At 42.4% G+C, this 27,246-nt stretch overlaps 1 protein-coding gene across 4 annotated transcripts in view; it reads left to right on the top strand.

Moving 5' to 3' along the window:
* CTDSPL (CTD small phosphatase like) overlaps nt 1-27,246 on the top strand; it is a gene marked incomplete at both ends in the record, with an annotated part of 112,051 nt that overhangs the window by 74,058 nt on the left and 10,747 nt on the right. For 3 of the 4 annotated variants that reach the window (XM_084247605.1, XM_084247604.1, XM_084247603.1), the window contains 4 exons: nt 8,431-8,585; nt 17,005-17,037; nt 23,484-23,585; nt 25,520-25,576. In XM_084247605.1, the coding sequence (XP_084103731.1) occupies nt 8,431-8,585; nt 17,005-17,037; nt 23,484-23,585; nt 25,520-25,576 (347 nt within the window). The remainder of the gene's footprint in view (nt 1-8,430; nt 8,586-17,004; nt 17,038-23,483; nt 23,586-25,519; nt 25,577-27,246) is intronic. The other variant, XM_084247606.1, reaches the window with a different exon arrangement.

Raw genomic sequence — 27,246 nt, 5'->3', positions numbered from 1 at the left:
CCTCCTGCCCAGCCTTTAACCATCAGCCCTTGATCCTCCCCCTGGATTTCTCATGTGAAACAAGGAGAAAAATTCTCATAGGAGAATGAAGGAGAAAGAGGAGGCGTGTATATGAGCTGGAGAAGCCACTGCTGGTGACAGGCCTCAGTGGGAAAATGAGCTCTCAAAGGTATGCTTTTTTCAGGGTGACAAATGGAATTCCCTGGAGAAATTTACTGCTTGGAAATAGGATAGGACTGATGGGGTATCTCAAAAGGTAACTCTTTTTTGAAGGAGAAAAGGATTTTGGATTCTCAGCAGCCACATCTGCTTTTGAGCTCTGCAGTCTGTGCCCAGGCTTCTCCCCACCCCCACTCCTATCGCCTCCCTTTTATTCAAACAGAGGAAAGTTGTGTTTGTTGACCACTCTTTTAGGGTGGGAAAGGAATGTAATGTATGCATAGACTGCCCAGAATTTCCTGTTAGACACCCATTCCAAACCTCGGCCCTGGGATGCATTCCAGAGATTGCAGCCCGATCCTAGAAGAGAAGAAGTGGTGCATTCATTTAAATCCCCCCCCCCTTAAAAAAGGTGTTTAGCTTTTTCCATGGTAATGTAGTTGTGAATTCGGCTGTGTGGCCTCTTCAGAGTTGTAATGTGCTCTGACATCCCCACGTGTGAAGAAATTTCCACACCTTGAGAAATTACAAGGTGTGCAGTTTTGCAGTTTTAACAGCATCGGCGTCCGTGCTGGTACTTGGCACAGGGCTTGTTTTTAAAGTTCTGCTGTGTATACTTGGACAGTATAATCTACTATGGAATGCTTTCTTAATACTGCTCTTGTGACTAGAAAGAAGCTGGTTTGAGGGCAGGGTTAGGTGCTTGGACACATTAACAGTAGACCTCACGTGCTGTAGGTTTCTCCTAGAAACTCTGTCATGTGGGTCTTTGGCTTTCTGGCCCCAGTGCCAGCATGTAGGTTGGCTTGGCACTGGGGAAGTGAAAGGCAGACCTTTTTTGTTTTCTATAGCTGCCAATATGTAATTTCTTCACTTGGGAGGAACCTGAATGATTGGGGGTACAGTCATAGTGAATAGCAAGCATTTCCACCTACGGTCACCTTCTCTCATCTTCATCCTGAGCTGCTCATACTTGGATTGTGGGAGTTCTTGGTGAGATTAGCTGAAGGACAGATGGGTGGAGGTATTCACACAGCGGAGTGTGCAGAACTCTGAATCTGTGTAGACCCCAGAGGTTTGGGTCCTGAAGCTAGGGATTCAGAATTGTCCCGAAGCCTCCCCCTGTCTGGAATCTGAGTCAGAGTGCAAGAATTATAAAAGGGCAGTAGTTTTGTGGCATCAGCAGATACTGCAACTAATTAAGAAATGCTGGATATTCAGGGTCAGCATTTCAGTTTCTGGATACAAAAGGGAAACAGATCTGCATAAGAGTATGACTAGAGATTAGAAATGCCCCCTCTCAGCCTGTTCATACAAACTGGTTGTGGTTTCAGTCATGACTTCCATCTGTTAGCACAAACACAGGTGGATAGCTCTTTAGACCCATCCTCTTACTCCATAGAAGATTCAAACCCACCGTCGGCTTTGGTGAGCACATCTCTCTAACCCTATTGCATACAAGACTTTCGAGAGAAGGCCTGAGTCTTAGGTTTTATTTTAAGCTTCACATGTGGAATTGCTTTTTACTTCTATGTTTCGTTTCTATTATTATTATTATTTTTTTATTATTATATGAAGAGACCCATTGGATAGGAGGTAAAGTTTTAAAGAGCTGCTTCAAGTTCTAAGTTTAGAATTCACATAACCAGAAACAAAATAGGCCTGCCTACGTGTTTCCTCAGAAAGCCAAGCTGTTTTTGTGAGGACTGTTGTTTAGATTATTAGCTGACTTCTGAGTATTCACAGGGAGGCTCTGCACTGTACCTAAACCAATCATAATTTTTTGCTGCTATATCTTAAGCTGCTGCTAGATTCTTTTTCTAAAACAAACATACATGTTTTGCTGCTTCCACATAATATCTTGTGGGATAATTATTATTTTTCCCATATTACTGGATGGCTCAGGTAGGTGAAGCCACACCACTTACTTATATTTAAAGTCATTTTATAAATAAGAAATACCACACTAGGCTCTTAAACACAAAATGGTGTACATCTCTGCTTTATAAATATCCTGCAAATCTTGATGCAGTTTAGTCTGCATTAGTCACAATTTAAAATTTACACTCAGCAGTTCCAACTACAGAAGTGAAACAGTGACACGTGTGTTAAAAACCTGGTCACGTCAGTCCCTATTTCCATAAAATCAGTTCGTACTCATCATCTTCATCTCATACTCCTTACCTCTGCTCTTTTTTTCCTTGTCACTCCTTTGATTTTTCAAATACCTTGTGTACTCCCTATCAGACCCTTTCACTTTGCTGTTTCCCCACCTCGTGCCCCCTCCAACAATTTTATAAAACTCTCAGCTCAGCTCTACATCAAAAGCTAGGCTGTGTGCCCTTATATGGGCCCCAGCAGTGCCCTGTGCTGCCCTGTCATAACAGGCCTCATACCGGAGAATTACCCAGTGTCTCTCCCACGAGGCAGGAGTGTGACGAGGTAGGGACAGTCCTTTGTGGTTCATCAGTATTTCTTCACTGCCTAGTCTAAGAGCTTAGGTTTTTACAGATACTCCTTTCTATTGTAAATAACATAAATTCACTCCTTCATGGCTTAAAAGAAAAAGAATTTTTTTTTCTCTTACATAACTGAAAATAGAAGGCTTCAGTGAAACTAAGTCTTTAGATGATGTTGTCAGAGGTCTGTTTCCCTATCTCATCTACATTTTCTCAGTTCTCGTTTAACAAGGTAGTTCTCACTTGGTGACAAGATGCCCGCAAGTGGCCCCATGCTCACCTCCTACCAGCTTAGCAAACCCAGCAAAAACAGAACAACTTTTCGCCTTCTAATAGCTGTAGTATAAATCCTGAGGCACACTGTCCTTGGCCAAGGTCAGATCATGTGCCCATCCCTAAGTCAATTGTATGACTCTGTGACAAGTTGGAAAAATGAAACATGATGGACAAATTCTCAGAATTGTACAACCTTCCAAGATTGTATCAGGAAAAAATAGAAATTTTCAGCAGACTAGTTATAAGCAGGGCAGTTGAAACAGTAATCAAAACTCTCCCAACAAACAAAAATCCTGGAGTTCTACCAAACCTTTGAAGATGAACTAGTGTCTGTCCTTTTCAAACTCTTTCCAAAAATTGAAGAGGAAAGCTTCCAAATACATTTATAAGACCAACATTGCCCAAAAGCAGACAGGATGTCACCCAACTCATAAAGTGAGTTCCTTTATTATCCCCATTTTACAGATAAGGAAACTAAAGCACAGAGAAGTCACATAACGCTCCTGGGCCCTATGGCATTGCTGGTTCAGTCTGCGTCTGGACTTAAGCAAGCTGACTTAGCCATGCTCATGATCACCAGAGTCTACTCACTTGTTGGGTCTTACCTAGGTTAGTCATGTCAGTAATTAATCATAGGATGCAAAGTCAGCAGCAGACCAGCAAGTCCAGAAGCTATCATAATGGTCCTGGGAGAAAATGATGGGGGCCTCAACTGGGATATGGCAAGGGCAAGAAATTGGGGATAGATTGAGGGGCTGTCTTGATATTAAAACTAGCAACTTAATGAGAGGGAGAAAGGAAGACATTTTAAATAGGAAAATGGGGCCTCCCTGGTGGCGCAAGGGGTTAAGATGCAGCACTCTGAAGCTGTTTGCAGCCACTGAAGTATGAGTTCGATCCCTGGCCAGGGAGCTCACCCACATGGTGCAGCAGACCTCCTGTCTCGCCCGCCGCTCCCCTCAGCAGTGTATTTCAGTGAATCCACCTGTTCTGTTCCCTACTCTGTCTCTAGTGAATCCTCTCACCCTCCACACCTCTGGCCTGTACCCCAGCTCTTGTATAAATAAATAAATAAATCTTTTTTAAAAAAATAAAGTAGGAAATGGGTGCTCTGGGTAAAGAAAAGAGAAGATGAGCCCCATGTGGACATGCTAAGTGAGAGGCTCCTCCTTACATCAAAAGATGTCTAGCAGACAAGTGGCTTAACTGGCCTGGAAGTTCGGAGAGAGATCAAGAATAGACACAGGGCAGTCCCGCACCTGTCCACTTGGGAGTTCAGTGTTAGCTAAGGAACAAACCACTTCCACTGCGCTGGGCGTCCTCCCAGAGGTGGCCTTTGGACCAGACTCTAAAGATGGGAATGTTCTTCATTGAGAATTGGGGATATCGGAGAGGAGGAGTGGGAAATGGGGTGTCAAGAGTGATGAGGAGTCTTCCATAGAGGAAACCAGAGACTGAGGTGTAGGTGTGGATAAGAGCAGGAAGGTTACCAGGGAAAAGCTACAGAAAACTTTGGAATGACTTTTGATGACTTTTTCAAATCTGATAGAAAATGAAAGTCTTCACGAAATGTTTTATACTGACATTTCAAAATTCAGTTCAAAATTGCTGCTTCCTCCTTTACTCCTCCAAAGTATTCTTAAAACCAGTGTTAACAGAGGATGTATGTGTAAGCCATCTTTAATATCCTGCTGTAGGCTTCTGATAAAGAACTTGTTCCTGGATACCCAGGCCTCCAGGAGACCTGTCATATGTGTCTTTTTTTTTTTTTAAGATTTATTTTATTTATACAAGAACCGAGGTACAGGCCAGATGCGTGGAAGGGTGAGAGGATTCACCAGAGACAGAGTGGGGAACAGAACAGGCAGACTGATGAAATACACTGCTGAGGGGAGCAGTGGGCAAGACAGGAGAGGTCTGCCGCACCATGTGGGTTGCTCCGTGGCTGGCGGGGATCGAACCAACCACTGCAGTGGCTGTGGACAGCTTCACAGCGCTGCGTTCAACCACCTGCGCCACCAGGGAGGCCCTCATATGTGTCTTATCAGTATCAACCACCAAAAGGGCACATGAGGGCAGGTGGTGAGAGGCAAAACCTTAATTAACAGCAGAGAAGAAGCAGGACCACATATGTGTATGCAGGGAGGGATTGTGGTCAAGCGGGACTACCACATGCAGAAGCCAATGAAAGCTTCTACCAGGAAAAGAACACTTGCTTGCTGCCTTGTTTCCATGTAGGCCACCTCTGGTTTTCAGGTTGGGGGGGAATGCTCTGTCTTGGCGATGCGGCAGACCACAAGCAGGTGCAGGCCTCACTAATAGTGACATTCAATTGCTGCAAAACATAAAACGCTCTTCTTGCCTGGTTTTCTCATAGACATGGAGTAGGAAAGCATAGGAGTCAGTCTGAAGGTTTAGAAGTAGAATATGGCTTCTCCTGAGCTTCACAAAGTTGCTGAAAGAAAGTGTAACAAGGGCCTCACCGGTGGCACAGCGGTTGAGCGCTGGGTTGCGAAGCTGCCCGCAGCCTCTGCGGCACCGGTTCGATCCCCGGCTGCTCCCCGGCCACCGGAGGAGGGTCCCACATGGCGCGCAGACCTCTCCTGCCGCCCGCTGCTCCCCTCAGCAGTGTACTTCGGTCCTTCTGCCTGCTCTGCTCCCCGCTCTGGCTCTGGTGAATTCTCTCACCCTCCCGCGCTTCTGACTGTACCCAGTGCATGTATAAACAAAAACCAAACAAACAAACAAATAAATAAATAAATAAACATGCCTCTATAAAAAAAAAAAAGAAAGTGTAACAAGACTATTTGGTTTCCCCTATCATTGGAGCATTTATTATAATTATCATGAAACATTTTTGGAAAATATGAGAGGAAAAAATGTCAACAGCCATCATCCAACCTTACTGTTAACATCTCGGTCTGTTTTTGCCAAGCTTTTCTCTATATTCTCTATATCTTTTTCAATTTGTTTTGCACAGTTAGGTTCAAGTCAGATACACAATTATATATCTAGGTTCTCTTTTTTAATGTTAGAGTGTAAACATCTGTCCATTAAACTATGGATTTTAAATACCAACGAAAACCCTTCACCAGACAGTTTTATGAGTAAATCAAGGGCCTCCTGAAGTGTAGCTGGAAAACTGGCAGCAGCTGGCGTGGAAGGCCATAGAGCTTTTAGCCCGAGAGTCCTTCAGGAACAAATCAGTCCTGAGGGTGAGGTGAGGCTGAGGCTGGTCTTGAACTAGCCTGATTTTAAGAGTACCAGACCTACCCCGGAAGGATCAGAGAAGCCACCAGCCTCCTGGCCATTTCTGAAGGCCCTGGAACTGATCTTATTTAGCAGGAAGGCTGTGGGCCTTCCCACAGACCAGCCGGTAGAAGTAAGAGCACTGCGGCTGCCTCACCTTCACACACAGGAGGGACAACCCAAGTGAGCTGCCTTCTCCGCCTCGGGGTGTTGGCTCCCGACTGACTCAGGCTAACTTAGTGACTCCCACAGCTCTATTTGTGACTTGTGCTTGGAAAGTAATCAGATGGTAAAAGTTATAAGTAGCTCACAGGCTCCAGGTTTAGGATTTTTAGCATATAAATTTTTTTGTTAATTAGTCAGTTATGGGGAAGATGTAGGTGATCTGAGGATGAAAATAGGATCTTAAGAAGGTGTCTTTCACAGGGCTGTCGACTTGCCTAGCCTAGGTATTGACTTCCCAGTGTCTCTGAGATGTCAACAAATTGCTGCTTACTTGCAAAGGAATGTACTGTGAGCTGGGGAAGAGCCCATTAGTTCTTCCTCTGACTAAATTATTTGAGTGTGATGTAAAAACCAAAACACCCAAAGTAACAAGACAATTTAACCAATCATTTTTATTAACTGAGTTTACTGCGATGTTTTTCCCTCTATTTGGCACATTCCCTTCTCCTCTATTTGACCTAAGTTATTGCAAGATTGTCCTAACATGGCACATGAGGAAAGCATACACCTCGATACGAGCCAACTGGGTTTGAGTTCTGGCACAGAGTGACTGAATGTATCTCCTCAGCAATAAGATAAAAGCAATGACAGCGCTCTCGGGTAGTGATGAGGACTAGAGATGAGGGTTGTAAACCACTGGCCATCACTAAACAGTCATTATCACTTCCCACCCCTCTGCTTGGAAGGCCTCTGGGTCTGGCATGTGTGGTCTGAAATAAGAAGAGTCATACCCTGTCACTTGCACCCAGAGATTCACAGGGAAGATTAAAAGAGCCAGCACTTCCAGGGATGTATGGCTCCAAAGCTCATCCGTGTTGAATGAAGATCCTAAAATCCTACTTACTGGGCCATTTGCCCAAACCCAGGCTAGAGATCATCCATGCCTGTGGAATAGCTGGCAAAACTTTCCAATCCTTTTCCATAATTTCCATCTGAATGCATTTGGTTTTGCTGCTGGATGAAGAGCACCCTCAACTTTTAACAACTGTTTTGTGATCTCTTGTGAGGTACAAATCAGTCAACTTCAATATAAAAAGTGATCATGTCAGAGTTGCTCTTTGGGAAAGATAAACTGACAGTTATCATGAGTACTGAAGTCATTTCCTACGTTGGGGTTTCCCCGTTCATTCTGAGCAAGGTCCCTTCCCTACAGCCTCTGCTCAGAGCACTGAGCACGGCTGACCCACCCAGATACACGCGCTTGGTATGTGGTGGGACAGCCCTGGCTGCATTCCCAGGCACAATGCTGCTGCCCCTCCAAGTTGTCATTCTTCTCCCAGAGGTGTGTTTCCTACTTCTTACCTTTCATTTCTGACTTGTGGCAGTTTGTCTTGAGCCCTGGGTAAACACAAAGCATCCATCACTCCCTCTGGAACTTTTGTCCAGGACAAGCCAGGGAATGAGTCCATGGCACAGAATGGCCCTGGGTCTCGTGAAGATGGACTTTTCCCTGGTCAACCCTGCTCAGGCCGAGTATGGAGTATGCGTGTTCTCCGCCCCACAACCCCTCCTGTTTGTGTTCATTGTAATGGGAGCCCTCACCTCTGAGCTCTGTGGGTCCAGGCTCTCATTGATCTCATGACAAAAGGCAGTGTTTAAGAAGGGGGGACTCCTTTGTGGTCATACATATCTCATGTCTTAACCCATGAATTTAGTCCTTTCCATGGTGACCAAGGAGTAGGTCTGAGAACCAAGTTTCAGAGTAACTCTTAATACCCTTAGGAGAAATTCTTCTCTGAGTGTCCAGTCTGATTAGTGCCTGAAAGGATATTTGTTTTGTAGGAGTGCTTAGGGCAGGATCAGAAGGCTGCACCTGCTGGGTTCAGGACTGCGGGTGGTGCCTGACTCGGCAAGATTGGTCTCCACTGACCAGCTGGCCTGTAGGATTCAGATGTTAAATTAACAGTCTTTTAGAGTGACTTCCTAGGGCCCCTCATCTTCTTATTGTGAGTTGGTCTCCTGGAATCAAGGCTCTGGGGAGCAACAACACTTGGGGTTTTCATGCTGCCTTAACAGAATACATGCTGCAGTTGGCCACATTGTGCTCTCTTTTTCTTCCCAGCATCCCAGTGCAACGTCAGCTTAAAAAAGCAGAGGAGCCGCAGCATCCTGAGTTCTTTCTTCTGCTGCTTCCGTGATTATAATGTGGAGGCCACGCCCGTCAGCAGCCCCAGTGTGCTTCCGCCACTGGTGGAGGAGAACGGTGGGCTTCAGAAGGTCAGTGCTGATGGAACTGGGCACTCGGCAAAACTGCAGGAACTGCACATTTGGCCCATCCTTGATCAATATCCTCAATAAGGGTCTATGACAATATGTGTGCCACAGCCATTTAATTAAAGAGTTGAAATAACCAAAAAAGTCATTTTTGTTGTTCAAGAGTTATCTCAGTCCTTCCCATTTAGCAACTGAAGAATATATTTCATGAGAGTTAGAAACCTCATTTCGTATTTTATAACATTCTCTGTTGGGACGTTGACATGAAATGCAAGACCCAGTGGCAAAGAAGTGGAAATACAAATGCAAAAACAGAGCCACAGAAAAGAGACAACCATAAATAGAAATGGATTCGAATGCCTTGCTTAATAACAGACATATTTGTTACATATTTTCTGTGTATTAAGTGAAAATTTTTAAGTCAGGTTGTCATAACAGGCAAAAAAATTCTGCTCACATGCTGACACACATTTCCTGATAAACAAAGTGACTCAGAACAGTTAAAGGCAAAGGAATACACAAAGACATCACACAAATATAGGCAAGAAGAAAGCAGAGGTAACAGTATTGAGCTCAGTTAAAATTGAATTTCGAGTAAAAATCACTGAAATAAGAAATGAGGAGTATTCATTATGCAGATAGTAGAGATTTAGGACACAAAAATCATGAAACTTTTGTGTCCCAAATGTTGTGAACAAAGAACATTAATAGGCATTACACAAAATAAGATATACAGTTGGTTAGTAAACATTAAAAAATGTTCGATGGTTAATCATCAAAGAAATGCAAACTAAAAATACTCTTTGCTATATATTAAAATATAAAAGATATTTTAAAAAATATTTGGGCTTGGCATGGAGTAGCAAGAGAGAAGGAAGATAAAAATCTGTTATGTAACAGTGTTAATTAGTAACACCTTTCTGTAGGTGTTACTAATATTGACATAATTAGGGACATGCAAATATTCAGCCATAAGATACTACCCATAGATAAAGATGTAAAATTGAGGCAACTTGATGATCAAAAATAGACAGTAAAAGACCAGGAGAGGGCCTCCCTAGTGGCGCAACAGTTGAGCACTGGGTTGCGAAGCTGCCTGCAGCCTCTGCAGCACCGGTTCGATCCCCGGCTGCTCCCGGCCACTGGAGGAGGGTCCCGCATGGCGCACAGACCAATCCTGCTGCCCACTGCTCCCCTCAGCAGTGTACCTTGGTCCTTCAGCCTGCTCTGCTCCCTGCTCTGGCTCTGGTGAATTCTCTCACCCTCCCATGGTTCTGACTGTACCCAGTGCTTGTATAAATAAATAAATAAATCTAAAAAAAAAAGACCAGTAGAATAATCATACAAACAAACAGTACATCGCTGTTAGAAATGATGTGTTGTATATATTACTGATTTAGAGAAAGATTCACAATATGACACTTAGAGCAAAAAAACTAAAATATTGTAGGTGAATGTGTCTATAGTACATATAGTCATATTCACATGAACACAGGCATTTATTTATAGAGGATGATAAATGACCCCAAAAAAACCTTTTTTTTGCTGTTTCCAATATTTACAAAATAAATTTTAATTATTTTTTTGAGTAGAAAATAAATTGGTTTAAAATGCATATGGATGTAAGGAAGAGGATTCTGGGAAGATGACTTTCTCATCTCAGACTCTGACCATTTTTAACTCCCCTTTGGATAAACCCAGGTGAGCCTGCTGCAGAGCCTGGAAAGTACACCAATGACTCCAGTTTCCCTGACGTCTACCGGGGAAAGAGCATTCAGTACTCATTCTCTCTGGTCCTCAATGAATAATGGGGAAACCACCAACAGACAGTGCTTATCTCTTAAAGACCTAGGACAGATTTGAAACATATGAGCTGTAGAGGCCAGGAGGCACCTGTGGGCCTCCTTGGAAAGGTTCCTGGTGCCCACTTGTGTGTGGCCATTGGAGGAGCTGCACTGATAAGCTGTTTTTAGGTCCTGGCCCTCGAGGAGCCCAGTTGCACAGGAACTCTCTTCATCTCTTTGTGGCTTGCCAGTTTGGGCTCTGCTGGACCATGAAAAATAGACAACTCAGGAAATGCTATTTCAGGAAATGAATTGTAGACCTTAAATGACTTCTAGCACTTAGAAAGAAATCCCATGGCCACCCTCTGTATTTTCTAAATATAAAAATTCAGTAAATTAAGGAAAAGGAGAATGAGATGATCACTACTGAGCAATGAATTAATGTTCTGGAAGAGCAAATGGAAAAAAGGGTCTTACGGTGCAGACCAGAAGCACAGAGATGGTAATTGTGGCAGAGAAAAGAGATACTTAGGACACCTAACATGAAAGTAAATAGAAGTTCCAGCAAGAAAAGTGATAGAAGAAATTTTTCTTGAGCTGGGAAAAAAAACAAACTTGAATGTGCAGATTGAAGGGTTTAGCAAGCCTACTGCAAGATTAGACAAGTAGGGGGACACCACTTGATATATGCTCTTGAAGTTCTGGAATTTAAGGATAAAGAGAAAATCTTGCAAATTACCAAAACCAGTTATTTTCAAATAAATGAGAATTATACTAGTACCAGTTTCATCAGCAACTCTGAAAGCAAGAAGGCTATGAAAAATTGTTGCAGGCTAGTGGAAGAAAGGGATTACAAACCAAAAATTCTATATGTGACTGAAATGCCATTTATCTACTAAGGCAAAAGCAGTACATTTTCAATAGGTAATGATTCAGAGAAAGGGTAAGATTGATATTCAGTTACAATATAATTATAGAAAATATAGGAATAAATATGACTTAGGAATAGAACTGTAACAAATAGCACAATTAGAAAATTAAGGAATGAAAAAAAAGAACAAATAGCATAATAAATAGTAAACCTAACATAAAGAGCAGGCATAAAACCAAGTTCAATAAACTAAATCCCTCCTAACAAAAGATCAAGACTATCAGATTGGCTTGACAAATTTGTCTGTGTGCTGTTCCAAGAAAATACATGTATCAGATTGGAATGATTTTGGCAGCTGGTAAAAGAAAACTGACAAATAATAGCTTAAACAAATAGGGGATTATTTTTCTCACATAAAAAGTCCATGTCTGGTAGTTCCTGGGGTTGGCTGAGATGCCCCATGAGGCCATTAGGGACCCTCCTTGTTTCTGCTCTTCTGTCTTTACCTCTGTCTGCTCTACCCTCCTTGGCATGTTTGCCTTCGTCTTGTGGTTTATTGTCTCAAAGTCACAGGCTTCAGACATCAGATCTACATTTTGAGGCAAGAAGAGAGGGAGGAGTTGCACTCACCATGTCTGTCCCGTTCCTGGAAAGTCTGTGCTTTCACAGAAAATCCTAGGAGCCTTCTGTTTGCCTATTGACTAGAACTTTGTCACATAGCTACCCTCCAGCAGCACGGAGGGCCTGAAAGACAGAGAATTTAGACTGGTATGTTCCTAACCTCAACACAGGTAGAGCTCATTTCAGAAAAGAGGAGAGAGGAATGAGTACTGGTGTGAGTTTAGTTTTCCTGCAGTAACAATCCCCAAAACTTCAAACACTTCAAACAGTACAAATTGATTTTTCATTCATGCTACATGCTTATCATGGGTTGCCTGGATCTTTTACCCTGTGGCACAATTCAACAGAAATATGATGTGTGTAATTTAAATATTCTAGCAGCCAAACTTTAAAAATATTTTCTAAAAGATAAAATTAATTTCAATAATTTATTTAGCCCAATATGTCCAAAGAATTATTTTGACATGTCATCAGTAGAATGTATTATCAGCAAGATAAAATTTTCATTCTTTTTATCTTACTAGTTCTTCAAAATCTGATGTGTTTTATACATACAGCACATCTTCATTTAGACTAGCCACAGTTCACATGCTCATTAGCCACATATGACTAATACCTACCATTATTGCCTGGCATCACTCCATTTCATCCTTATTCATGGACCTAGACTGAAAAAGGCTTCATCTCTTTGCTTCTGTGATGGTCTCAGCAGGAAAAAAGAAAATGTGGTGAATCGTACTGATTTCTAAAGTTTTTACTCAGAAGTAAAATATGCCTTATTTTGCCCTAAATTTTATTGGCCAAAGCAAGTCACATGACAACATCTAACTTCAAAGGGCATGGAAGTATAATTCTACCATGTGCCCAGAAAGAAAGCTGAAATTATTTGGTGAATAGTGCTAATGACTATTATAGTAGGTGGCTAATAATTTATGCCCTATTCTAACATAGTCATTAAAAAAAAAAAGGTGGAAAATGAAGTGGCAGGTAAAATATGTAAAGCAGATTTTTAAAAAAAAAAAGGAAATCAAAGTGGTAATATTAATATCAGACAAAACAGAATATAAGGCCCCAAACTATTCAACAAGAGAAAGAAGGACATTTTATTATGATAAAAGGTCTAATAAATTTGGTGTATAATAGCCATGTACCTTTTCAATACCAGTTAACAATACTGCCAAATACATAGGGAAAAAAAATATTCAGACATGATAAAAAGCTATCTTCCAAGGAAAAAAAAAAAAAACCAACAACACAGAAAGAGAATTAGTAGATTTCTGGCTAGTAAGTGATAAGAAAATGAAGTAATTTTTTTGAAAATGAAATATTTGGTATAAATATAGAAAAGATACAAAATTAGTTTTAATTGCAAATGACATGATTTTTTAAAAGATTTATTTATTTATTTATACAAGCACTGGGTACAGTCAGAAGCGCGGGAGGGTGAGAGCATTCACCAGAGCCAGAGCGGGGAGCAGAGCAGGCAGAAGCACCGAAGTACACTGCTGAGGGGAGCAGCGGGCAGCAGGAGAGGTGTGTGCGCCATGTGGGACCCTCCTCCGGTGGCCGGGGAGCAGCCGGGGATCGAACCGGCGCTGCAGAGGCTGCGGGCAGCTACACAACCCAGCGCTCAACTGCTGCGCCACCGGGGAGGCCCGCAAATGACATGATTCTTTACATAGAAAACCCAAAATCCTGAGAACAAAAAAATAGAATTATGAAAAGGTTTTGATATGGTGGCTCTTATTTGTGAAGAATATGCTGTGTTTCTGGATAAAAAAGACATTAAAACTCATATAGGAGGGAAAATGTCTAAGAATAGCTAAAAAGTTTTTGGGGAAAAATAATGAAAGATAAACTGACTTAAGGGATATTAAACCTGCCTCTACACTGGTGTCAAAAAAATCTACCAGTGGAATATGTATGAGATTCCATTACTATCAACCCTATTGTAGCCGGAGATTCTGACATCCCCTGGTTTGCCTACCTCATTCTCTCCTCCCAGGTGAAAGTCACTTCTGTACCAAATCGCCATTAGTGAAAGATAAATACTTTATATCCTATATCTGTTGCAGGGGGGGAGGTGGGGGGGGGAGAAAAGATTAACTGCCATTATAGTAAAAGTTATTTTAAAATAGTATCTGCCAAGAGGAAATGACATGAGAAAGTTGTGTGACCCCCGGCGACTTCCTGGAATACTCAACTGTGTATATCAGATAATAAAGTCCTTTAGAGGCAGAGCTGAGCACAACTGGACTTCCTTTGGTTAGCGTTTATCAAAGTAGCTTTTTAAGGAATTAAGTTAACTTAGATAAATCTGAAGGGGAGGTTCTGCCTCATTTGCATAACACTTCCCAATTCAGTCTGGGAGACCAGACCCATGGAAAGAGCCCATGTTTAAGTGGGGCATCTCATTTCTGGAAGAGGACCCTTTGCTATTTGCAGCCAGGATCCCTGGAGCCCAAATCCCAGGCCCATTAAGTGTTGCAGCAGATTTCAGTTCTGCTCTATTGCTGGTCCCCCAGCTGTGCCTGGCTCCCAGCATGCCAAAAGAAGCAGGAGGACTGTGAACAACAGCTGGCCTCTAGGTTTCTAGCCACCTTGGGTGTTTACTTTGCCCTGGAGGAAATGAGGATTTGGAGCCTCTCAGTTTCAAAGTGCATCCGCAGCAGTGACATGGGGTGGCAACTATTGCCACTATCACAGTTACAACCTGGACCTATAAGCCAGTTCCCCAAAATGCAAGTATCTGCCATCCCTGCCAGGACCTGGAAGAGTCACTTCCCTGAAGATCTCAATTACAAAGACCACGGAGGACTTTCAAGGGCAAAGATAGTAAAATGATTGCTGAACACTCACTAATACATGCAGACCCATGTGTACACACACTTACATACATGTAACGTCTCTTTAGTCATAGTCTGTTTTTTTCTTTTAAAAAAAAGAGGCTCTAACTTTTTTTTTTTTTAAAGATTTATTTATTTATTTATACAAGCTCTGAGTACAGTCAGAAGCGCGGGAGGGTGAGAGAATTCACCAGAGCCAGAGAAGGGAGCAGAACAGGCAGATGGACGAAATACACTGCCGAGGGGAGCAGCGGGCGCCTCAGGAGAGGTCTGCGCGCCATGTGGGACCCTCGCGGGTGGCCGGGATCGAACTGGCTCTGAAAAGGCTGCTGGCAGCTTTGCAGCCCAGCGATCAACCACTGCGCCACCATGGGAGGCCCTAGTCGTAGTCTATTTTGTCAAGCCCTTCGGGTGTGTGGCTGTCATCTCCCATCACTGGTGTGCTCTCATCCCATCACTGGTGCGCTCATCTCATCAACACCCACACCTATGTGTAGGTGTGTATAGGTGTTTGCCTCTCCCTTAAGAGGAGTGGTTCTCAACCAGAGACTGGTTTGACTCCCAGGAACATCTAGCAATGTCAGAGACATTTTTGATTGTCACTGTTGGGGGCGGGGCAGGTTCTACTGTCTTCTAGTGGTAAAGACCAGGTAGAGACCAGGAATGCTGTTCTGCATCCTACAGTGCGCAGGAGTCCACCCCTGCCCCCAGCAAGAGTGACGGGGTCTAAATTTCTGTAGTGCTGAGGTTGAGAAACCCTACCCTCACCAAGGGTTTATGAGCATCTGGTTAAAATCGCCCCATCAAGAACAGTGATCTGCTCCTAGGTCCAGATTTGGGGCTATTATTTAAGAGCTTCTGAAAGGAACTTTTCTGCATAAGTTCTTGAAAACTGGGCTTTGATTTGATTGCACCATCATGTTGAAGAAAGCACGGCTCTGCTTTGAATGACTGAAGACAGTGTAGAATCCTTAAGACAAGCCCCAAGTGTCCTGAAAAAGGAAAAAGCCACCAAGATCTTCTCAACAGGAGACCGTAGTTGCTGTTCCACTGCTGATGTAATGACTGGAAACTGCAGATAATAGAGAAGCTGCTGAGTGGTCCTAAGTCAGAGTGGAGCTCAGAGGGCGTCAGCACTTGTCACTGTTGACAGTCAGATTTGGCCCCTTCCATGACACCCTGTCACCAGTGACCCCCTCAGTCGAAACGGGTACATCTGTCACAGACCCTTCAGTGTGGGGGTGCATCTCCTCATCAGCAACTGTGAGGCTGCCACATTCCTCCTGTCCTGATACCTGAAAGAAACACAGAAACTGGAAACGCTCCATTTTGTTCTTTTATTAACATTTCTTAGTGACACTAAAATGAAGTGTTTCCATCAACCAGGTTTGGAATGTGTGGCATTCCAGGGCTGAGGAGTGGTTGAGGCCCTTTCTTGGGGCCTGAATTTTCTTAAGACTCCCTGTCAATACAGGTTCTGTTCCCTTAAAGGGAAAGCCATTTCCATGTCTGTGGCCCATGAGGGAGCTCCTGTGCCCTGCCTGCACTTCTGCCCTGTCCTGCCAGAGGAGAGAACAGGGGTAACAGGGGGTCCCTCAGAAGCTAAGCAGCTTGTCTTCCTTTCCCTGCATATTGGGTTGATTTGAGGCTTAGTCTTTTTAGAGAAATACCTAACTTTAAAAATAAAAGAAACAGGGCCTCCCCAGTGGCGCAGCAGGTTGAGCACAGTGCTCTGAAGCTATCCGCAGCCTCTGCAGCGCAGGTTTGAATCCCAGCCGGCTAGGGAGTTACCCACCTGGCGCAGCAGACCTCTCCTGTCTTGCCCGCTGCTCCCCTCAGCAGTCCATCTTCCTGTTCTGCTCCCCGCTCTGTCTCTGGTGAATCCTCTCACCCTCCCGCACCTCTGACCTGTACCCCAGTTCTTGTATAAAAATAAATCTTTAATAATAATAATAATAAAAGAAACAAGCCTGTTCTTAGAGTAATACATTCAATGAAAAGTATGCATTTTAAATTAAGGATTAAATTCCTGGGAGGAAGGGAATAAGCAAGATGATTAATGAGCCTCTGGACTCAGCCTGGTTTGTCCAGGGAGGAGGGGGTCTAAAAAGACAGAGTGGAACCGGTACCTAAACTATGGGAAGCCTTTGGGTTCCTCCCATACATTAAACACCACCAAGGTATTTGGTGGGAAGGGAAGTCTCATGGCTGCTGTATTCAAGAGTACTTTGAAGTTCTTTTGAGTGGATGATCTTAGTTCTCTTCAAATCTGACATGATTTTTTTTTTCTTTTTCCTCAGGGTGACCAGAGGCAGGTCATTCCCATACCAAGTGTATGTATATTTATCCAATTTTATTCAAACTTCATAGTATCTTGTGGCTTTGGACCTACACTATAAAAGTTTTTTTTAATGTTCTTGGTCACGTTGAGTTTTATCATGTGATATAAACAGTTCTGTTCTGTTGAAAAGAAAAAATGAAGCTACACTTTAGACTGTGAGCCGGAAGTTCTGCACAGAGAGAATTTCCTTTCTCGGGAAGAGCAGGGCAACTCGCATCTACAAACCACATTTTCACTTTTCCTTTCTCTCTGCAAAAGGTCTGTTTCCGAGTCTAAGGAAGCACAGGCAGATCCACACTTCCCCACCCCAGTGCCTTAGCCCCAGCTCCCCAGCTTCATAAACTGGCAGAACATCTTTTGCCCAGACGTGGTAGACCTGGTTCTTTACAGCAGGTTCCACCCCAGTGCAACTAGGCTTGCCTGACCCAGGTCCCAGGTGAGCATGACTTTTCAGTTATGTCAGTAGTGCGGCTGCAGTTCTGAGATCAGAAAAATCACCCCTGTTGTAATCCCTGGCTGGCAGGACGCAACCCCACTTCTATAGGTCCTGCTCTGTGCCTGGCCTAACTTACCCCTTAGACATCTGTTGCCTACACTGCTCTTCTCCTCCTGTCCTGAGCTTTCAACCTAAGCCAGTCAGCAAGCAGCCTGGTGACTGACTCCCAAGAGAATCTTGCAGCTGAGACATCTGTATCAAACGAGACATTTCAAACATTCCTGTGTCCTGAGAGAGGATTTAGGTTTTAAAAGATATTGATCAATTGATACTTTAATCTATGAAGATAATCTGATTTTGATTCATTCAAATCTATTCACCTGTCTTTCCTTAGTCTTGTTGACAATTTCCTTGAATATCCAAGAACCACAGCAATCTTAAAAGGAATGAAATTTCACTAGGACAGATTGAGTCCAAATTTGGTAACGTGTATCACTTATAAACTGCCCAGAAAGTTTTCAGTATTTTCTTTTTTCTCAAAAATTCAACTCTCCATTGGCTAACAAGTTGCAAGGTTTTGTGGCCTGACTCTCTGACTTTGCCAGCCTGCCTGGGATTAGGCTTTTGGGGAAAAATTATTAAAAACATTGGTGGAGTAGGACGATTTCTTATCCAGTGTTTAAGTAGGATCCCCAAAGGAGTTGATATCAGAGGTCTCTTTTTAACCTTTACACAAAGTAGTTTCATGTGTTTTTCCTGCTAAGGGGCTTATCTTAAACAGATGACAGGTGGCATCTCTCCCCCTACTTCTGATGCTTCAGTAGTACTTTGCTTTTTTCTGAAAGTAAATTCATTGCTATCTGTAAAGTTAATTGTTTAATCACAGCATTTGTCAGGGTAAAATTTCTACTGAGGAAAATGACTCTTTTTCCCACCAAGCTAGACTAAGTCTGGATTCCCAGAATGAAATAATCAAGGAGAGAAAGATTCCCATGTTATTTAGCCCAGTATTAGATCAATAAACTGTTGACAGTCTCTTCCATGTGAGACTCCAGGTCAGCCTTAAATTTTTAAAATAGCTTGTAGAAAAACAAAGCCTTACATCTTTGAATGTTAACCTCCAAAAAAGCAGTTTTGCATTGCCACTGCCTGCTTAGTATGCAGGACTGAACCCAAGTCCATCTGAAGGCCAGTTTGGCCCCAGGACTCAAGCCTTAGGATCCTCCACCAAATCTCCACCCACCTATCAAGGCTGTTTGTCATATAAACAGAGCAGTCCTGCCCTTTCTGTACCATTGGGGGAGCTGGTGAATGTGGGGAGTCCCCAAGGACCAGAAATCCAGTTATGCAGTCTCCAAACAAGGTCCCACATCCTCCTGAAAGCTTTCTCCGGGTCCTGAAATGAAGGCGATCCCTGAGCCCATTTGTGACCAGAGCATTTCTACTCAGGGTCCCTACCTCTGCTGCTCACTTTATCCCTCTTTTTCCATTCACATTCTGTTCTGTTTATACATGCAATTCTTTTGAATATTCTGCAAGCAATAATTCAAACTCATGGTTTAAAAAATACCGAAAGATTAAAGTGGAGGGGGAAAAAATCCTCTACGTTGCACTCCGTGGAATAGCCACCTTTAATATTTCCTATATATCCTTCCAGAAATCTTGTGAGTAAACAGGAGCATATTTACATGAACGAGAGTTTTGCAGTCTTGTTTTTGCCTTTCTCAAGATACCTTAAACATCTTTCCAATATTAACACACAAGATCTACCTCATAGTTTCCACTTCCCATCAGTTATAAATACTTATCTTAGACTTCTTTTGCATGTGTGTTTATAAATTTGGGAGCACTAGTATCCATGTGATAGACTCCTAACTGTGGAAAAGCTAAATCAAAGGTTATATTTTACATTTTTGGTAGGTTAAAGCCAAATCATCCTCCAAAAGCCTAATTAACATTCCCATGAAGACTACATGCGATTTCCCATTTTCTTACCCAAAGTGCCAATTATCAAATGTTTTCATCATTGCTCATCTGATAGTAAAGAATGGTATTAATGTGTTGCTTTGATTTGCATTTCCTTATGACTGAGTATGAACATCTTTTCACAAACTTATTGTTCATAGGTCTTTTTCTTCCATATTTATTTCTTTGCATTTTTATACTATATTCATTTTCTTTTTACATTTCAAGGAAATTAGCACTTCTCCCCAAATTTATGATATATATGTTGGCCTTATTTATAATCTTTTTGGTCACAGGTTCATTTTGTATAGGCAGATGTACTAATCTTATCCTTCATGATTCCTGAATTTTATGTCATGCTTAGAAAGAGGCCCCCACTCTATGACTGTAACCATATTTTCCCCTACTATTGTACACTTAAGCCTTTGCTCCATATGGAATTTATGTTGGTATAGGGCATTAAGTAATTTCTTTATTTTTCCAAATGGCAAATCAGTTGTCTTGACATCATTTATTGGATACATCCATCTTGGACACACCTAGTGAAAATGTCTTTATCTGGACTTGCTAAATGTTCCAGTTAGTAACCTCTGTCTCCCACTATGAGCTGGGATTTCGAGGCCTCCACAACTACATCTTAATAGCAAGCCTCGGGGCCTGTTTATTGAAAGTTAGTTATTAGGGATAAGAAAAAAATGCAGAAGAACAGGTTTAGAAACTATTGAGGTTTGGGTCACCCAGGTTGAAGGTAGCACTCCAGTGCTTTGACCCCAGTAAGGAATGCACCTGGACTGTGACCCGACATTCCATTCCCATACTCCTGCTGGAAGCATACCTGGGCACTGATGCCTAAAAACACAAGGTTGGCAGTGCAGTCGAGCCATAAAAATGCTGGAGGGGGAAAGAAGACATTTTTTTGGTTAGCATTTGTGTTTCTGTGCCATTTCTCTAAGTCTTTTACTAAGCAGTCATTTACTAAAAGTCATATATGCTTTTTTGTCCCAAAGTCTGGTGGAGAACCTATGAGCAGAGCAATTATTCTAGTTAAAGCCAGTCTGGAGTCTCTTTTGCCCTGCTCCTGCGCAGTGCAGACCTTGAATACAGAAAAAACAAAATAATGCACCCAGAAGAGGTACATCTATTAAAGAAAAAAAAGGGGGGGGGGCCTTCCCTGGTGGCACAGCAGTTGAGCGCTGGGCTGCAAAGCTGCCCGCAGCCCTCTGCAGTGCCAGTTCGATCCCCGGCCACTGGGCGAGGGTCCCACATGGCGCACAGACCTCTCCTGCAGCACCCGCTGCTCCCCTCAGCAGTGTATTTCGTCAGTCTGCCTCTTCTATTCCCCGCTTTGGCTCTGGTGAATTCTCTTACCCTCCTGCGCTTCTGACTGTACCCAGTGCATGTATAAATAAATCTTAAAAAAAAAAAAAAAAAAGGAGGTACCTCTATGAGGGTTGGGGGTTGGGTTGGGTAATTAAAAAAAAGAACCTTGCGTTAAATATTCATGACTACCAGATCATGACCAAAGACAGGAAATGTCAAATCTCCTCCCAGGAAGAGAACTGGAATGAGTGACTATCGCAGACCTTAGATGGGAAGCCATGGTCCTTTCTTCCTCCTCCCACTGACGCCCATCCACCTGATCCCTACCTGACCCCTATGCCACTGACCCTTTCCTCCACCCATCTGGTAGTTCCTTCCATGTGCTTTGGAGCAAGAGATTTTGCATAGTAAAGGCACTTCCTGATATAGCTGGTGTTTCTCTTCTTCAGCTTTATGATGGCCTACAAGAAAATTTGCTGTAGGAAATATTTTAGTTAATGATTTCAGCATCACCTGAGCACATCAGCTGAAGTAACAAGGCGCTATTGCAATTATATAGTGTCCTTGCATGTTCCAAGGACACAGCTGTAGAGTAGAATGCTTACCAGTGGCTGAAGAATTTGCATTAATCTCAAACCAAGAACTCAGAAGCTGTGTGCATTTAAGAAACAGGCTGAGGGTTAATGGAATCCTCCTAGCCTATTGCTCTCAGCTTGGCCTTGTTCTCTGCAGCACAAATGCTCAATCAATAGCTTGCTTAGTATGAGTCTCACCCTTCTCACTCTTTCCTCTGTTACTGTAGTATAGTAGGGGTCTTTACTTACCGTTAACATAGAGAATGCTTGTAAAGTGTGGGTTAAATATGCTTATGCTAAGAAAATTATTTTTCTTTTGAGTTTGGAAAAATGACTGAGCCACTTGTGGCAGCTTTTTGATGATTTCAGATATGCTAGGAAATTAATTTCTAGACCCTTATTTTTCAGGCTAGCAATTACATAAAGTTAAAATGCTTTAGTATATAAACTCAGAGAAATGACTGGACTGATAGATGCCACACTGAAAAGAGGAGCATCTGGGGAGAAGTGTGGGAGGCATAGAAATAGGTATAGTTGTGTTTTACATGTCTTACTCTTAAAATGAGTATTTTTATTACATAATTGTATAATAAAAAATTAAAACAAATTTTATTCTAGTCACAGCATGCTTTATGCTTTGGGCCAAACAAAAATAAACCAACTCATCGATTATGTTCACTTATAGAGCTCACTTATAGAGCTTGCTTTTTTTTTTTTCAAATATTTTATTTTATATTATTCTTACATCATTTTACATTTTTACACAATGTATGCATTTTCATTTTAGTTATATTCCCCATACACTTGCACCCCATACCCTTGCTTTTTTGAAAAACTTTTTCCCTCAAAACTTCTTGTAAGTTTATTTTAACTTATTAATAATCTGGTTACTTATTGATTTACAATGAAGAACAGGGTCCTTTATAGAACCCCAAATCCATGCCCATGTCTAAGGGACATTTCCTCCCAGTGTCAAAGGGCTATTCTGCGGGGTGAGCTTTCACTAGAACCAAGGGAGTTCTTGAGAGGCCGGAAAGGCTTTTTCTTCTGGCTGGTGTTGGAGAGAATGAAACACCCCATCTGACTCAAGAGAACGCCTCTAGGGTTAGAAATGTTCATATCCCCACATGAGCCTCATCCTGGTCAGCCCTGGACAGTACTCCCCTCCCCAGATGATCACTACACTTGCAGATTTACCTAACCTGTTGACAGCCGGTAGGACATTCTATTGAGCCAGCCAAAGTCCAAAATTAACATTAACTAACATTCAGTTTAAATTAAAAAGGGGGAGGGGGCATGGAATAGCCATTCCCTAAAAGGAAATAGTCTTGATTTAGTTCTTTTTCTGTTTAATAAACCAAATTGCCCATTCTTCAGTGACTTGGGACAGATAATTTTCTTGTGTTTTGTTTTGCATCAAATGTTAAACGAGCTTGACCTTTTTCCAGAATAGAAAATTAGCTAGTTAACCTTAGACACTGAATATGCCAGAAAGTAAACAGAAATACTTCAAATCATTTCTAGAATGGCAAGTCCCAAAGAAATAAATATTCTAAATGAAGACAAGATATCTAGATTTTGTTAACTCTTTATGACCTCTTTATCACAAGAGTAGAGTCAACTACTACAGAGACATATAAATCTATTTTCTAGTTAATACCGCATGTGGATTAAAGTATAACTTCCAGAGACAGAGAATTCAAGGTATAAAAATGCCACTTTCACTCAATATTATATCGCAGTGGGGCAGGCACAAGGTAGGTAACAGTATCTGGGCCATTTTATTTGTTTTCTATCATTAGGGGTCATTTTGAGTTATTCTTCACTGGTCTGTAGTTTCTTCAAATTATTATTCCAGTTCACACCAAGAAAGAGACAGAGCTTTGTGCACATCCAGCTTTGTCTGACTCAGAAGCCTAGGTAGGCCCTCTTAGTAGCCATTCAGTTAATGGCACAGTATTTGTTTGGTAAAATTTCAGTTGCAAACTATTCCCATTGATTTATTAAAATTCATGATGTAATTGATCAGGCATTTAGATGTTTGATTTCACTTATAATCTCATTGACAATAGAATACATTGATAAGGGAATTGCTTTGTCTTTTACATAAAGCTAATAATAATGATTTCTTTTCCCCTTTAGCCACCAGCTAAATTCCTCCTTCCAGAGGTGACGGTGCTTGACTATGGAAAAAAATGTGTGGTCATTGATTTAGATGAAACATTGGTGCACAGTTCATTTAAGGTAAATCAGCATAAAAAAACAATACTCTTTGTGATCTGATCCCAATTGTATTGGCAGAGAAAAAATAAAAGGATGGAAGAGTGTAGTTGGTCGTTTATGACTTTGCTGTTTATAAAGAAATCCCAATAACAGTTGCTCATTAACTTAGGTGAGCATTAACTCAAGTAGTTGAATATTAACATAATTAGTATGGGGAAAAATCTTGGGCTTCCAATATCAATGAGACCTACTCCTTACTTAGGAGATTTAAGTTTTCCAACACTCAACCTCTGCAGAAATGAGGGTGTGTGATGCTGACCAGACCACCTGAGGTTGCTGAGGTTCATGACTCCAAAGGCAGGGCCTTGGCAGCCCCTGGTGGCCCCAACGCCTGCTCAGAGGACATTAATGCAATGAGCTGATATGAACAGCATCTTCTGGTTTTCCTCTGATATGCCTACATTGGTAAGCAGGATAGTCTTTATCATATGATTTTAATGTCCTAGACATTTCAGAGCCCTTTGAGTATCCCAAAGCTGTGAACCTCTCCTTGAAAATATACAGCTGTCCAGCACACAGGCTCACAAACACAAGTTGAGAACCTGGCTTTGGAATGGCCTGAGGAAGAGTACTCGCTCTGGGCTGGGGGTTGATTTTTTAGTATATTTGTGGAATAAGATTTCACAATCTCATACCTTGTAAGAGTTCATTTGTTCGGGCTTTCTTTTTTTTTTTTTCCTTTAACCATGGTTCTGTATTTTAGTTGTGAAATTACAAAATAACAGCCCCATCCTTGGCCTCCCAACCTTAGGAGTAAATAAACGATAATCTTAAGCCTCCGGTGGTCTGCTTAGTGCTTAGTAATGATTTCACAATCCACATTTTTTTCCAGTTTACACATCAAAGAAGAATGTGTGGACACACACATGCAGAGATAACCTGAACGGTAGAGCCCAGTCAGAGTCTGATCAGAGACTCTGTACCCCATACCCTACTCCACACCCTGCACATTAGCCACCTCACACATTCTCCTTCCCTCTGGCTCCTACTTATCCCAGAAGTTTGCAATCTGCTACTTTGCTTGGACCTGTTGATCTGAGAAGTTTTCTTCGTGGAATTTCATTTAGAAAGCAAGTCCATCATTGAGAACATCGTGACTGTTAAAGAGTCATATTTGAATTTTAAGTGTCATTAATATTGTCAAAGACTTAAGTATTCAGGAGTTTGTGGGTGTGCTGAGTGGTGTGTCATTTAGAGCAAAGCAGTATAGGGTGGGCTAACTCCACCCCCCAGGGCAGGGAACTGTGCCAGCCAAGACCTGAAGTCACTGATGCTCAGGACTGGGTGGAGCCATTGGGACTCATCAGACCTATTAATACAGCCATGGAAGAGGGGCACCCGGGTCCAAAGAGGGGACGAGCCTGCCAAAGGTCTTGGCCTCTGGCTGCACCCCACACTTTGTGAATTGGGTTCATGTGCTCTACATCTCCTGCCAAACAGACTATCACCGGGCAACCTGAACTCCTGGGTGCAAGGACAAATTGTTCCCCCGCCCTGAGGAGCACTGTCCTCCTCTGGGACTGTCTGGCTCTCATCACCTTCCCCCTCCCTCCTACCCCCTCCCAGTGGCTGTGATTCTCCATCATCCTGACAGGCAAGAGCTAGCGTTTCTGAGGAGCCCCATTACCCAGGCTACCTGCGCTCTTTGTCACTGAGGCCAGACGAGTGATAAAGAGGTTGGACCAAGATGCTGACAATATAACAATATTCAGAATATAAAATAATGTGTTTTCTTGGTTGTGCTTATTTTAAGGAACCAAGGCATGCTTTAACATACTTCTCCCGAACTGTTTTTCCAATAATAAAAACGTTGGTCCAGGCGAGATTTTTTTTCTTGGTAAAATTTCCAATTTTGTTCTTTCAGACAGATTAATTACAGTTTCTTTTCTTTCTAGCCTATTAGTAATGCTGATTTTATTGTTCCGGTTGAAATTGATGGAACTATACATCAGGTAAGATATCCAAGCTAAATCTGAGTTTCAGTTAGCACATTTTTAGAAATTACATCTCCTGTGAACTTTATTTCTAAATTTCTATTTCAGTAATAATCTTATTGCTGAATCAAAAGAAAAAGAACACTTTCTTAAAAAAAAAAAAAAATACAATGATTTAGAAATGCTTTTTTTCTCCCAGATGAGTTTATTTTACTGAGTTGGTAAGAAAAATGCAATCTGTTTGTAAACATGAGATGTGGTTGTAAGTTCAAATAGTTCTTTGATTTAATGCAGACTTCTAGAAGTTTCCATACCTGCCACCAGCCTGGTGTGATTGTCTGATACTTAACTTCCTCACATGATTGCTTTCAGCTACCCTCCTAGCAGGCAACAGGGAAGTGTCACAGTGTCCCAAGTCACCCACTTATGGTGGATTCTCAGGAAAAGGTGTCCATTTCCAATACCAGCCCCTCCAGACTGATTTTGTTATTCCTGCACCATGTCCTCCAGTGACTCCTTAGCCAAATCCCAACCCAAAAGAGGAGGGGGAAGGGTATAAGTTTTTGGATCAGTAAACAGCTTTGAATAAAGATGCATTATGGCATATTTCTGATTTTTTTTTCCCCCCTTATCTGCTTGTAACTTCTCTGGGAATAGCTTCCTGTATGAACATATTGGAAATATTATAGGAAAACTAGCCTCTGTGCTTTTGTTAGCTTTTCTATAGGGATGATCAAACCATTTTCGTGTCAGCCTCAGAGGCTTAAGGAGAGAGCCTCTGGCCTGGTGTGTTTATATCCCATGAAGGAAAAGCTCGTGGCTCTTAAGGCACGATGAGATGTCTTTCCTTTAACAATGTCAGTGACAATGTCAGTCTCTCTCACCTTTGGGTGTTATGTGTCAGAGCGGGTAGGACTTGGAAGTCAGCTAGTACAAGCCACTTCCTTGTCTAGATGGGGAAACTGAGGCTCAGCCAGAGAAAGAGTTGGCTTTGATGTCATACCATGGAAAAAATTAAAGTGAGAATTCCAGTCTCCTGCCTCCTGGCCCAGGACTTTTTTCTTGCAACACAAGACCCTCCCATCCCCTGGCCTCGCTTTCTCCCCTGTCTTCCAGGGAGTCCTGCAAGGAAACTGTCCTGGGAAAGGCAGTCCCTGGGAAAAGCCATCCTTGGGAAAAGCATCTCTTTCCCTAGCCTGTCCAAACTTCATGCTTTCAAAAGCCAGGGAGCCAAAATGTGGACACTTGGTCATTTAACATTTGAAACGCATCAACTGAATTAACTCAGTATTTGAGAAGCAGTTAAAGTTTCTGCATTTGTTTACATGTGTTATAAAGAAATGAGACAAAGTGGAGGCTGCCCACTGGCATGGCAAGAATTAAGAGAGAAATGAATCCTTCCCCATGTGACTGTGAGTGTGACCCTTGAGGCCTGACCTGTTATGGGCAGCCCGTTATTATAGGAACCGCCCGCTGCCCCGGCCCCCTTCCAGAGTTGACCATAAATGCCCCAGGGCTGGGGTCAGAAACTCTCTCCTGAGGGAATGAAGCCACAGGCGCCAAGAGGAGGACCAAGGCTCTGGCGAAGACCGTGGCCTCGTTCAAGTAATCCAGGATAGGCTGTGCAGGTCCCAATGGGCCTATTCTTGGTTACTTGCACGGGGACGCGGGCCTGGACGCCGGCATCT

The sequence above is a fragment of the Talpa europaea genome (genome assembly GCF_964194135.1).
Source record: "Talpa europaea genome assembly, chromosome: 11".
NCBI classification, from domain to species: domain Eukaryota; kingdom Metazoa; phylum Chordata; class Mammalia; order Eulipotyphla; family Talpidae; genus Talpa; species Talpa europaea.
The sequence above is the reverse complement of the archived record's forward strand: the minus strand, read 5'-3'. Positions and strand labels throughout refer to the sequence as shown.